This window comes from Lampris incognitus, chromosome 2, assembly GCF_029633865.1.
Source record: "Lampris incognitus isolate fLamInc1 chromosome 2, fLamInc1.hap2, whole genome shotgun sequence".
Lineage (NCBI taxonomy): Eukaryota > Metazoa > Chordata > Actinopteri > Lampriformes > Lampridae > Lampris > Lampris incognitus.
In genome coordinates this window covers 1,223,996-1,236,392 of record NC_079212.1, presented here as the reverse complement: position 1 = coordinate 1,236,392, position 12,397 = coordinate 1,223,996, and the positions used below count along the sequence as shown (strand labels likewise).

Genomic DNA, 12,397 nt, shown 5'->3' with positions numbered 1-12,397 from the left:
AGGAGTAGTAGTACTAGTAGTAGTAGTAGTAGTAATAGCAGTGAGGGAAGGCAGGAAAGTAAATACTAGCAGAGACAGTGTGTGTTCATACGGTGAACAGTACTAGTAGGAGTAGTATTAGTAGTAGCAATAGTAGTAGTAGTAGCAGTAGTAGTAGCAGTAGTAGCAGTAGTAGTAGTAGTAGTAGAAGTGGTAGTAGCACTAGTAGTAGTAGTAGTAGCAGTAGCAGAAGTAGTAGTAGTAGTATCAGTAGTAGTAGAAGTGGTAGTAGTAATAGTAGCAGTAGTAGTAGTAGCAGCAGCAGTAGTAATAGTAGTAGTAGCAGTAGTAGTAGAAGTGAGGAAAGGCAGGAAAGTAAATATTAGCAGAGACAGTGTGTGTTATACGCTGAACAGTACTAGTAGCAGTAGTATAAGTAGTAGCAGTAGTAGTAGTAGTAATAGTAGCAGTAGGAGTGGTAGCAGCAGCAGTAGTAATAGTAGTAGTAGCAGTAGTAGTAGTAGTGAGGAAAGGCAGGAAAGTAAATATTAGCAGAATAGCAGACCCGGATGCTTTGTAATGTAAAGATTCCCGCAGTTGAGGTGAAATTTTGTAAAGAGCCAATCATAATTTCTTAATGCACTGTAGCCGCGAAATCGCGGAGGAATCTGGGAGTCCGAGTCGACACTTTGGGAGAACGAGGTGACTTCTCGTGCTGCTCTGTGACCGCTGGTTTTGTGGAGACCCAAGTATAATGTATCTGTGTACACAGGCCCACAAGTGTGAAACAGTGTTGGTCATTCGGGTTAGGTTTAGGGTCAGGGTTAGGGTTTTCTTGTTCGGTGATTTTGAGTTTTCGCAGTGTTTGTCTGAGTAACACTAATTTGCTAGCTACTGGTGTTAGCTAACTGGCTAGCTGACGCTACAAGTTAGTACTGCAGGACCCTGACAAGCTTGCCGACCACAGTGAGCTAGTAGAGGGATCTTCTGAGTTCGTGAGGAGGAGTGTACTGTGGTGGGCTTGATCGCTTCCTTGGTGGCGGTGCTCACTGGACTTGATTCGGCTGCTAGCCAGGAGGCAGCTGGAGGGTGACGGTTCCCAGGCCCCTGGACTGAGTGGAGGCGATTGTGAGTGGCCTACACTTGCACTGACAGACGCACACACGGTTTGCACCCTAAGCTACGGGAATGGAGGTAAAACCATCGGCTCAGGGAGCTGACATCGGTCCGAGGAGCAAGCGGCTGAATTAGCCTCAGTGCACCAATGGGCCCCAACGGCAAGTGCTTGATTTATAATATTGACAGTACTTTGTGGTTTTGCTGAAGGGAGTTGTGTTACGGCATGTCCGAGCTGGGGGAGTGGCTAGAACGTGCCGGGGAGGCAGCTCGGGGCAGTGTAACCACAACAGGACCCCCCCTCCTTAGGGAGACACCGGGCGACCGTCTGATGGCGTTGGGGTGGGCCTGATAGAACTCCTCCAGGAGTGCGGGGTTGGCCAGGTAGGACCGGGGAACCCAGCTGCGGTCCTCAGGCCCATAGCCAACCCAGTCCACCAAGTATTGGTACCCACGCCCCCGGTGGCGTACGGCGAGCAGCCGGTCGACATCCGAGACCATGTCACCACCGTTGAGGACCATGGGGGGTGGAGGAGCTTGGACGGGGGGAGACAGGGGGCTGAAGGCTACCGGTCTGAGGTGAGAGACACGGAACACGGGATGGACTTTGAGTGAGGTAGGGAGATGGAGACGTACCGCCGAAGGGTTGACGATGCGGTCGATGGTGTACGTAGCGGGGAGCCAGCTTCCGGTTGAGCGTAGGGAGGGGCAGGTCCCGGGCCAGGAGCCATACTCTCTGGCCAGGTCGATAGGCTGGGGCCGGCATTCTCCGCCGGTTGGCGCTGCGCCAATTTAAACATTCATTGAGACTGTTTCATAGGGTTAACAGTAGTGGTGGAGGAGTGAGCAGAGACTGTGTTTCTTCATAGGGTTAAAAGTAGTGGTGGAGGAGTAGCAGAGACAGTGTGTGTTTCATAGGGTTAAAAGTAGTGGTGGAGGAGTAGCAGAGACAGTGTGTTTCTTCATAGGGTTAACAGTAGTAGTGGAGGAGTAGCATAGAGTGTGTGTTTCATAAGGTTAACTGTAGTGGTGGAGGAGTAGCAGAGAGTGTGTGTTTCATAGGGTTAACAGTAGTGGTGAGGGGTGAGCAGAGACAGTGTGTGTTTCATAGGGTTAACTGTAGTGGTGGAGGAGTAGCAGAGAGTGTGTGTTTCATAGTGTTAACTGTAGTGGTGGAGGAGTAGCAGAGAGTGTGTGTTTCATAGGGTTAACAGTAGTGGTGGAGGAGTGAGCAGACACAGTGTGTGTTTCATAGGGTTAACTGTAGAGGTGGAGGAGTAGCAGAGAGTGTGTGTTTCATAGGGTTAACAGTAGTGGTGGAGGAGTGAGCAGACACAGTGTGTGTTTCATAGGGTTAACTGTAGTGGTGGAGGAGTGAGCAGAGACAGTGTGTGTTTCATAGGGTTAACAGTAGTAGTGGAGGAGTAGCAGAGACAGTGTGTGTTTCATAAGGTTAACTGTAGTGGTGGAGGAGTAAGCAGAGACAGTGTGTGTTTCATAGGGTTAACTGTAGTGGTGGAGGAGTAAGCAGAGACAGTGTGTGTTTCATAGGGTTAACTGTAGTGGTGGAGGAGTGAGCAGAGACAGTGTGTGTTTCATAGGGTTAACTGTAGTGGTGGAGGAGTAGCAGAGACAGTGTGTGTTTTATAGGGTTAACAGTAGTAGTGGAGGAGTGAGCAGAGACAGTGTGAGTTTCATAAGGTTAACTGTAGTGGTGGAGGAGTAGCAGAGACAGTGTGTGTTTCATAAGGTTAACTGTAGTGGTGGAGGAGTAGCAGAGACAGTGTGTGTTTCATAAGGTTAACTGTAGTGGTGGAGGAGTAGCAGAGACAGTGTGTGTTTCATAAGGTTAACAGTAGTAGTGGAGGAGTAGCAGAGACAGTGTGTGTTTCATAGGGTTAACAGTAGTGGTGGAGGAGTAGCAGAGACAGTGTGTGTTTCATAGGGTTAACTGTAGTGGTGGAGGAGTAGCAGAGACAGTGTGTGTTTCATAGGGTTAACAGTAGTAGTGGAGGAGTAGCAGAGACAGTGTGTGTGTTTCATAAGGTTAACTGTAGTGGTGGAGGAGTAGCAGAGACAGTGTGTGTTTCATAGGATTAACTGTAGTGGTGGAGGAGTAGCAGAGACAGTGTGTGTTTCATAAGGTTAACTGTAGTGGTGGAGGAGTAGCAGAGACAGTGTGTGTTTCATAGGGTTAACTGTAGTGGTGGAGGAGTAGCAGAGAGTGTGTGATTTATAGGGTTAACAGTAGTAGTGGAGGAGTAGCAGAGACAGTGTGTGTTTCATAAGGTTAACTGTAGTGGTGGAGGAGTGAGCAGAGACAGTGTGAGTTTCATAGGGTTAACAGTAGTAGTGGAGGAGTGAGCAGAGACAGTGTGTGTTTCATAGGATTAACAGTAGTGGTGGAGGAGTAGCAGAGACAGTGTGTGTGTTTCATAGGGTTAACAGTAGTGGTGGAGGAGTAGCAGAGACAGTGTGTGTTTCATAGGATTAACAGTAGTGGTGGAGGAGTAGCAGAGACAGTGTGTGTTTCATAAGGTTAACTGTAGTGGTGGAGGAGTAAGCAGAGACAGTGTGTGTTTCATAGGGTTAACAGTAGTGGTGGAGGAGTAGCAGAGACAGTGTGTGTGTTTCATAGGATTAACAGTAGTGGTGGAGGAGTAAGCAGAGACAGTGTGTGTTTCATAGGGTTAACAGTAGTGGTGGAGGAGTAGCAGAGACAGTGTGTGTTTCATAAGGTTAACTGTAGTGGTGGAGGAGTGAGCAGACACAGTGTGTGTTTCATAGGGTTAACTGTAGTGGTGGAGGAGTAGCAGAGACAGTGTGTGTTTCATAGGGTTAACAGTAGTGGTGGAGGAGTAAGCAGAGACAGTGTGTGTTTCATAGGGTTAACTGTAGTGGTGGAGGAGTAGCAGAGACAGTGTGTGTTTCATAAGGTTAACTGTAGTGGTGGAGGAGTGAGCAGACACAGTGTGTGTTTCATAGGGTTAACTGTAGTGGTGGAGGAGTAGCAGAGACAGTGTGTGTTTCATAAGGTTAACTGTAGTGGTGGAGGAGTGAGCAGAGACAGTGTGTGTTTCATAGGATTAACAGTAGTGGTGGAGGAGTAGCAGAGACAGTGTGTGTGTTTCATAGGGTTAACAGTAGTGGTGGAGGAGTAGCAGAGACAGTGTGTGTTTCATAGGATTAACAGTAGTGGTGGAGGAGTAGCAGAGACAGTGTGTGTGTTTCATAGGGTTAACAGTAGTGGTGGAGGAGTAGCAGAGACAGTGTGTGTTTCATAGGATTAACAGTAGTGGTGGAGGAGTAGCAGAGACAGTGTGTGTTTCATAGGGTTAATAGTAGTGGTGGAGGAGTAGCAGAGACAGTGTGTGTGTTTCATAGGATTAACAGTAGTGGTGGAGGAGTAGCAGAGACAGTGTGTGTTTCATAGGGTTAACAGTAGTGGTGGAGGAGTAGCAGAGACAGTGTGTGTTTCATAGGGTTAACAGTAGTAGTGGAGGAGTAGCAGAGACAGTGTGTGTTTCATAGGGTTAACAGTAGTAGTGGAGGAGTAGCAGAGACAGTGTGTGTTTCATAGGGTTAACTGTAGTGGTGGAGGAGTAAGCAGAGACAGTGTGTGTTTCATAGGGTTAACAGTAGTGGTGGAGGAGTAGCAGAGACAGTGTGTGTTTCATAGGGTTAACAGTAGTGGTGGAGGAGTAAGCAGAGACAGTGTGTGTTTCATAAGGTTAACAGTAGTAGTGGAGGAGTAGCAGAGACAGTGTGTGTTTCATAAGGTTAACTGTAGTGGTGGAGGAGTGAGCAGAGACAGTGTGTGTTTCATAGGATTAACAGTAGTGGTGGAGGAGTAAGCAGAGACAGTGTGTGTTTCATAGGGTTAACAGTAGTAGTGGAGGAGTAGCAGAGACAGTGTGTGTTTCATAGGGTTAACAGTAGTGGTGGAGGAGTAGCAGAGACAGTGTGTGTTTCATAGGGTTAACAGTAGTAGTGGAGGAGTGAGCAGAGACAGTGTGTGTGTTTCATAGGATTAACAGTAGTGGTGGAGGAGTAGCAGAGACAGTGTGTGTTTCATAGGATTAACAGTAGTGGTGGAGGAGTAGCAGAGACAGTGTGTGTGTTTCATAGGGTTAACAGTAGTGGTGGAGGAGTAGCAGAGACAGTGTGTGTGTTTCATAGGGTTAACAGTAGTAGTGGAGGAGTGAGCAGAGACAGTGTGTGTGTTTCATAGGGTTAACAGTAGTAGTGGAGGAGTGAGCAGAGACAGTGTGTGTGTTTCATAGGGTTAACTGTAGTGGTGGAGGAGTAGCAGAGACAGTGTGTGTGTTTCATAGGGTTAACTGTAGTGGTGGAGGAGTAAGCAGAGACAGTGTGTGTGTTTCATAGGGTTAACAGTAGTAGTGGAGGAGTAGCAGAGACAGTGTGTGTTTCATAAGGTTAACTGTAGTGGTGGAGGAGTAGCAGAGACAGTGTGTGTGTTTCATAGGGTTAACAGTAGTGGTGGAGGAGTAGCAGAGACAGTGTGTGTGTTTCATAGGGTTAACTGTAGTGGTGGAGGAGTGAGCAGAGACAGTGTGTGTTTCATAAGGTTAACAGTAGTAGTGGAGGAGTGAGCAGAGACAGTGTGTGTGTTTCATAAGGTTAACTGTAGTGGTGGAGGAGTGAGCAGAGACAGTGTGTGTTTCATAAGGTTAACAGTAGTAGTGGAGGAGTAGCAGAGACAGTGTGTGTGTTTCATAGGATTAACAGTAGTAGTGGAGGAGTAAGCAGAGACAGTGTGTGTTTCATAGGATTAACAGTAGTGGTGGAGGAGTAGCAGAGACAGTGTGTGTTTCATAGGATTAACAGTAGTGGTGGAGGAGTAGCAGAGACAGTGTGTGTTTCATAGGGTTAACAGTAGTGGTGGAGGAGTAGCAGAGACAGTGTGTGTTTCATAGGGTTAACAGTAGTGGTGGAAGAGTAGCAGAGGGCAGAGGAAACACACCCGTGTTGGAAACGATTCATCACATTTTAAAAGGTTTTATTGCGTGGAAACAAGGTTAGATGCTGTTTGACCTCTTGTGTGTTTAGTCTGAATTACTAGGGAACATGCTAATACTTTAGCATGTATGCTGTGTGCAAGATAAAAGCTAGCATAGTAGCGTGCCTACAGAGGTTAGACCACTACCAGTCCTCCCCTCCTGATACCACCGCAAACTGATTCTACAATAATAACCAATGATGCTTCCTTCAGTTTGTTGGAAAATAAAGGTGAGGGACAGGACTGTCAGCAAGACACAAAGTCTGCTCTGACCTTCTGACCAATACTTCCTGTTTTTTTGTTTCCTGGTCACATTGATTGGATGTTTAGAGCCAATTCTGGTGTCAGAACTGTGAATTCTTTACTGATTCTTTACCATATCATCAATGCAATAGACGTTGAAAAATTAAATCCAAATTCAAACTGAAAATTCATTTATCAATCAGTTAGTTTACCAGACAATAAAAACATCCATGTCAGATTGGTCTGGTTCTGCAAAGACAGGAGATGTTCTTTAAAGTTTTACTTTGGTATAGCAGAGAAAAAAAGAAGAGGCTGTGTACTCACCACTTAACTGGTTTGTGCTCTGCTCCAGTTGAGCCTCAGCCTAGTAATAAAAACACAAGATCTGTATTAAAACACACCAACTACAGGCTCACCCACACTGATGCAGGCCATGCTAACGCAATACAGAGTCACATCTGTATGCACTCAGCTCACAGCGCCGACCTCAACCATAAATCCACCTACTAATCCATCATCCACCCACTCATTCACCCCGCAACCTATCCATCCATCTATCCATCTTCATCTCTCACCTGTTCTAGTCTTTCTTTGACATCTGCAGCTGGCTCCTCCCCTCTCACACTGACATCAGAGACTCCGTTGCTGCTGGTTGGTCCATCTGTCGCCATGGTAGCACTCTGGTTACTTTGGGCAACCATCTGTTTGTGAAGTGCCTGGTCATAGCGCTCCTGGAGGGCTGGAGGGATATAAGAGCTTAGGTCAGTCTGATGTTTGAAAGTGGTTTTGTGTATTTCTGTAAAACGCTGTGAACTCATAATAAAGGGTGTTAAGATAAACGCTATGCTGCCTAGTCCAGTCTACCCAGTACCGCAACTTTCTTGGTCACCCGCACACATCTAATACGCTCTGGAGTGTGTTGCCAATTTAAACATTCATTGATACGTAGCCCAAAGCACCTTGATAGATAAGCTACATCTTACTTAAGCATTATACTTGCTTTATTTGCTCATGTATACAGTTCTGTGTGAGACACATACACACACAAACTAAACTCTTACACTTAACATACGCACATACACCCATACCTGTCATCTTCTTCTGGAGGGCAGCGTTTTCAGCTTGGAGGCGGAGCAGTTCTCCATCTACAGGACTAGATGCACTGTTGGGGGCGGGACTAGACGCTAGGGCTCCTCCTCCTTCCTTCAGACCCTGGTTCTCTTGTTCTAGCTGCTCTATCTGGGTACAAAGCTAGAACATACAGCAGTGCTGACATTAACACTAATATAAATATCATGACTAACACCATCAATACTATCAATGTATAATCTATAGTATGAATATGAAAAACACGATATTATTAGTATCAATAACATTACTCACAACACAATATCACTATTACTAACAAAGATAAGACAAGTATGGTTCAACAATCCAAATTCAAAAAAGACATTTATTAAATGCTGGACAGCGCACGTCTCTGAGGTTTTGGCTTGATTCTTTGTTAATCTATTTTCAATGTTTTTTTAATAGTCTATTCACATTTCTGCTGCTGGACAAATCAGTTTGCCGGTCAGAATCAATATAGTAACTCTAATCTATTATAATACATTTTAATCTCATTTTACTGAATCTAATTTTTCCTAATGTGGTCGAATCCAATCTAATCTAATTCAATTTACCTCATCCAATCCAATCTAATCTAATTCAATTTACCTCATCCAATCCATTCCAATTCAATTCACCTCATCCATTCCAATCCAATCTAATCTAATTCAATTTACCTTATCCAATCCAATCCAATCTAATCTAATTCAATTTACCTTATCCAATCCAATCCAATCTAATCTAATTCAATTTACCTCATCCAATCCAATCCATTCCAATTCAATTCACCTCATCCAATCCAATCCAATCCAATCTAATTCAATTTACCTCATCCAATCCAATCCAATCCAATTTAATTAAATTTACCTCATCCAATCCAATCCAATCTAATCTAATTCAATTTACCTCATCCAATCCAATCCAATCTAATTCAATTTACCTCATCCAATCCAATCCAATCTAATCTAATTCAATTTACCTCATCCAATCCATTCCAATTCAATTCACCTCATCCCTTCCAATCCAATCTAATCTAATTCAATTTACCTCATCCAATCCAATCCAATCTAATCTAATTCAATTTACCTCATCCAAACCAAACCAAACCAATTCAATCTAATTCAATTTACCTCATCCAATCCAATCCAATCTAACTCAATTTACCTCATCCAATCCAATCCAATCTAGTCTATTTACCTCATACAATCCAATCCAATCCAATCCAATCTAATCTAGTCAATTTACCTCATCCAATCCAATCCAATCCCATCTAGTCAAAACAGACAGCAACTTTTTAAACACCACAGGTAAATTCAGCTTTTCAGTTCATAATATCTTGTCTGAAGCCTGACATTTGAGACCTCTATGTATACTGTACACTGATCAGCCAAAACATTATGAACACCTTTCTGTTATGCTGTTGGTTCTCCATGCGCCACCAAAACAGCGCCGACCCACCAAGGCATGGACTCTACAAGACCCCTGAAGGTGTCCTGTGGTACATGGCACCAAAACATTAGCAGCAGATCCTTTAAGTCCTGTATGTTGCAAGGTGGAGCCGCCATGCATCAGACTGTCAGTCCAGCACATCCCACAGATGCTCAATCCGATTGAGATCTGGGAAATTTTGAGGCCAGGACAACACCTTGAAGACTTCATGTTCCTTAAACCATTTCTGCACAGTGTGTGCAGTGTGGCAGGGTGCATTACCCTGCTGAAAGAAGCCGGTGCTACCAGGGAATACTGCTACCTGGTCTGCAACAATGTTTAGGCAGGTGGCACGTGTCAAATTGACATCTACATGAATGGCCGGACCCATGGTTTCTCAGCAGAAATTGCATAGAGCGTCACACTACTGCCACCGCTTTCTGGTCTTCCCACAGTGCATCCTGGTGCCATGACTTCCTCAGGTAAACGACGCACACTTACATAGAATCCACGTGATCTAACCAGAAAATGGGACTCATCGGAACAGGCAACCTTACCACAGGTGTTGGTAAACATTGGGACACAAAGAGCCATGGACATCTATAGCTCTGACGACTCCTAGAGGATAAATTCTGAATCTCATCACCAGCCAGTCAGACTAGCTTGGTCTAGTCAGAAAGGCACGAACTGAGGAAGCCTCTTGGATGAGAGGCGAAACATCTTCACGGATATATACCAAGTCCAGTTGTACTTGATTCAACTCCTTTGGATGCTCCAAGATCTACTTCCGATGGTCATGTGCCCATTGTAGGTGTTTTTGACGGTGGACAGGGGTCATCATGGGCACTCTGACTGGTCTGCGGCTACGCAGCCCCATACGCAGCATGGTGCAGTACACTCTGTGATGTGATACATTTTTCCTGTAACCATCATTAAAATTTTCTGTGACTGGTGCCACAGTAGACCTTCTGTCAGTCCAGAACAGAAGCGATAGCCTTTGCTGCCATTGTGCATTGATGAGCCTTGGGCACCAAACACCCTGTTGTCGGTTTGTGCCTCCTCAGACCAATGTCAGGAGGTACTCACCACTGCTGACTGGGAGCACCCCTCAAGCTTTGCCGTTTCAGAGGTGCTCTGACCCAGTTGTCTGGCCATAACAATTCCACCCTTGTCAAAGTCGCTCAGGTCTTTACTCCTGCCCCTTTCTCCTGCATCCAACATGTTGACCACGAAAACTGATTGTTTTACTTACCATCTGATCTACCCAGAGCTGGACAGGTACCCTCGTATTGAGATGATCAATGTTATTTGGTTCATATGCGAGTGGTCATGTTTTGGCTCATCAATGTGTGTGTGTGTGTGTGTGTGTGTGTGTGTGTGTGTGTGTGTGTGTGTGTGTGTGTGTGTGTGTGTGTACACTCGCATTTTATTTAATGGCGCCTTTCATGACACTCAAGGTCACCTTATATCATATATGATAATAACAAAAGATAAGATAAACTATTTCAACTTTTCCCTTCTCTCTCGTCTTTTCTCTTTTTCTGAATGATGTCTTCTCCTTTCTCTTCTCCCGTGTATGTGAATGGTGTGATGTGAGTCTCCCCTGTGTGCACATGTTGTCTGTCCACCTCCCAGGTCTCCATGGTGATGGTGGTCACCACCTTGACAATACTCGGCATCCCCCTCATCACATTTTTTACATATCTTATAAAGTCAGGTAATTTTGTTATCCTGTTTCAATGTTGGGCGGTGCAGTGGCCCGGTGGTCAGCACTGTTGCCTCACAGCAAGAAGGTCCTGGGTTCGAACCCCAGACAACCCAGGTCCTTTCTGTATGAAGTTTGCATGTTGTCCCTGTGTCTGCATGGGTTTCCCCCAGGCACTTCGGTTTCCTCCCACCATCAAAAAGACATGCACGTTAGGATTAATACTCCTGCCTGTGCCCCCAAGCAAGGCTACAGGAAGAAATAACAGGAGTTGACCCCAGGTGCTGCATGGTGGCTGCCAAATGCTTCTAGCTACACAGCTAGGATGGGTTAAATGCAGAGAATGAATTTCATATGTAAAACATGACTAATAAAGAGTATTCTATCTACTCTATTATATCCTTCTCTCACTCAGATGTGCAACCAATGTGTTTTCTTGTCTCTTCTCCCGTGTGTGTGAATGTTGTGATGTGAGCCTCTCCTGTGTGCATGTGTAGTCTGTCCTCCTGTCAGGTCTACATGGTGATGGTGGTCGCGTGGCTCAGGTCCTGGGCTGTTCCAATGGCATCAGGACACTGCTTGGCATCCTCCTCATCATATTCTTCATATATTTTATAATTCCATTATAATTGTGTTATCATATTTAATGTTGTATTGTGTAAATTGTGTTTTATTCCGTACATCCATTGCATAGAAGTCCATGTTGGGAGAGAGATCCTCCTCTGTTGCTCTCCCTGAGGTTTCTTCTATTTTTCCCTCCCTCTTAAAGGTGTTTAGGGAGTTGTTCCTTATCCAATGAGAGGGTCTAAGGACAGGACGTGTTGCCTGAGGCTAATTTGTTATTTGTGATATTGGGCTATACAAATAAAACTGACTTGACTTGTCTCAAGCACACTCCTTCAAATAAAGTGTTACCCTGCCCTGCACCGATATCAGATGAGTAGGGAAGTGCAGAAAATTTTCAGCTGGATCGTTTTTCAAGGTTCATACACAGGACTGTGCTGTCACTCACAGACCGTTGTTTACACGACGTTCTACTGAATTGTGAACAGTGATTTTTCAGAAATGCTTGTTATAACGATGTAATTACATATTACTGTGCATCTACATTACACTTAGATATTCTTAGAACCAGAATCAGAACCATGTGTATTGGCCATGTAGGATTGCACATACATGGAATGTGACTCTGGTTTCGTGGCTCTCTCATTGTACTTAACACAGAATAACAACACTACATCACAACAATCTTCACATATACAGTGCATACGGAAAGTATTCACACCCCTTCACTTTCCCCACATGTTGTTATGTTACAGCCTTATTCCAAAATGGATTAAATTCCTTTTTTTTCTCATCAATCTACACACAATACCCCATAATGACAAAGTGAAAAAAGGTTTTGTAGAAATTTTTGCAAATTTATTAAAAATAAAAAATTGAAATATTGCATGTACATAAGTATTCACACCCTTTGCTATGACACTCAAAATTGAGCTCAAGTTCATCCTGTTTCCACTGATCATCCTTAAGATGTTTCTAAATCTTGATTGGAGTCCACCCGTAGTAAATTCAATTGATTGGACATGATTTGGAAAGGCACACACCTGTCTATATAAGGTCCCACTGTTGACAGTACATGTCAGAGCAGAAACCAAGCCATGAAGTCAAAGGAATTGTCTGTGGACCTCCGAGACAGGATTGTATCGAGGCACAGATCTGGGGAAGGGTGCAAAAAAATGTCTACAGCTTTGAAGGTCCCGAAGAGCACAGTGGTCTCCATCATTCATAAATGGAAG

At 44.6% G+C, this 12,397-nt stretch overlaps 1 protein-coding gene across 4 annotated transcripts in view; it reads right to left on the bottom strand.

Moving 5' to 3' along the window:
* Positions 1-12,397, bottom strand: part of gripap1 (GRIP1 associated protein 1) — a 123,265-nt gene that overhangs the window by 94,464 nt on the left and 16,404 nt on the right. For all 4 annotated transcript variants that reach the window (XM_056273558.1, XM_056273559.1, XM_056273561.1 and 1 more), the window contains 3 exons: positions 7,447-7,609; positions 6,934-7,097; positions 6,683-6,722 (listed from right to left, as the gene is read on the bottom strand). In XM_056273558.1, coding sequence (XP_056129533.1) covers positions 6,683-6,722; positions 6,934-7,097; positions 7,447-7,609 — 367 coding nt within the window. The remainder of the gene's footprint in view (positions 1-6,682; positions 6,723-6,933; positions 7,098-7,446; positions 7,610-12,397) is intronic.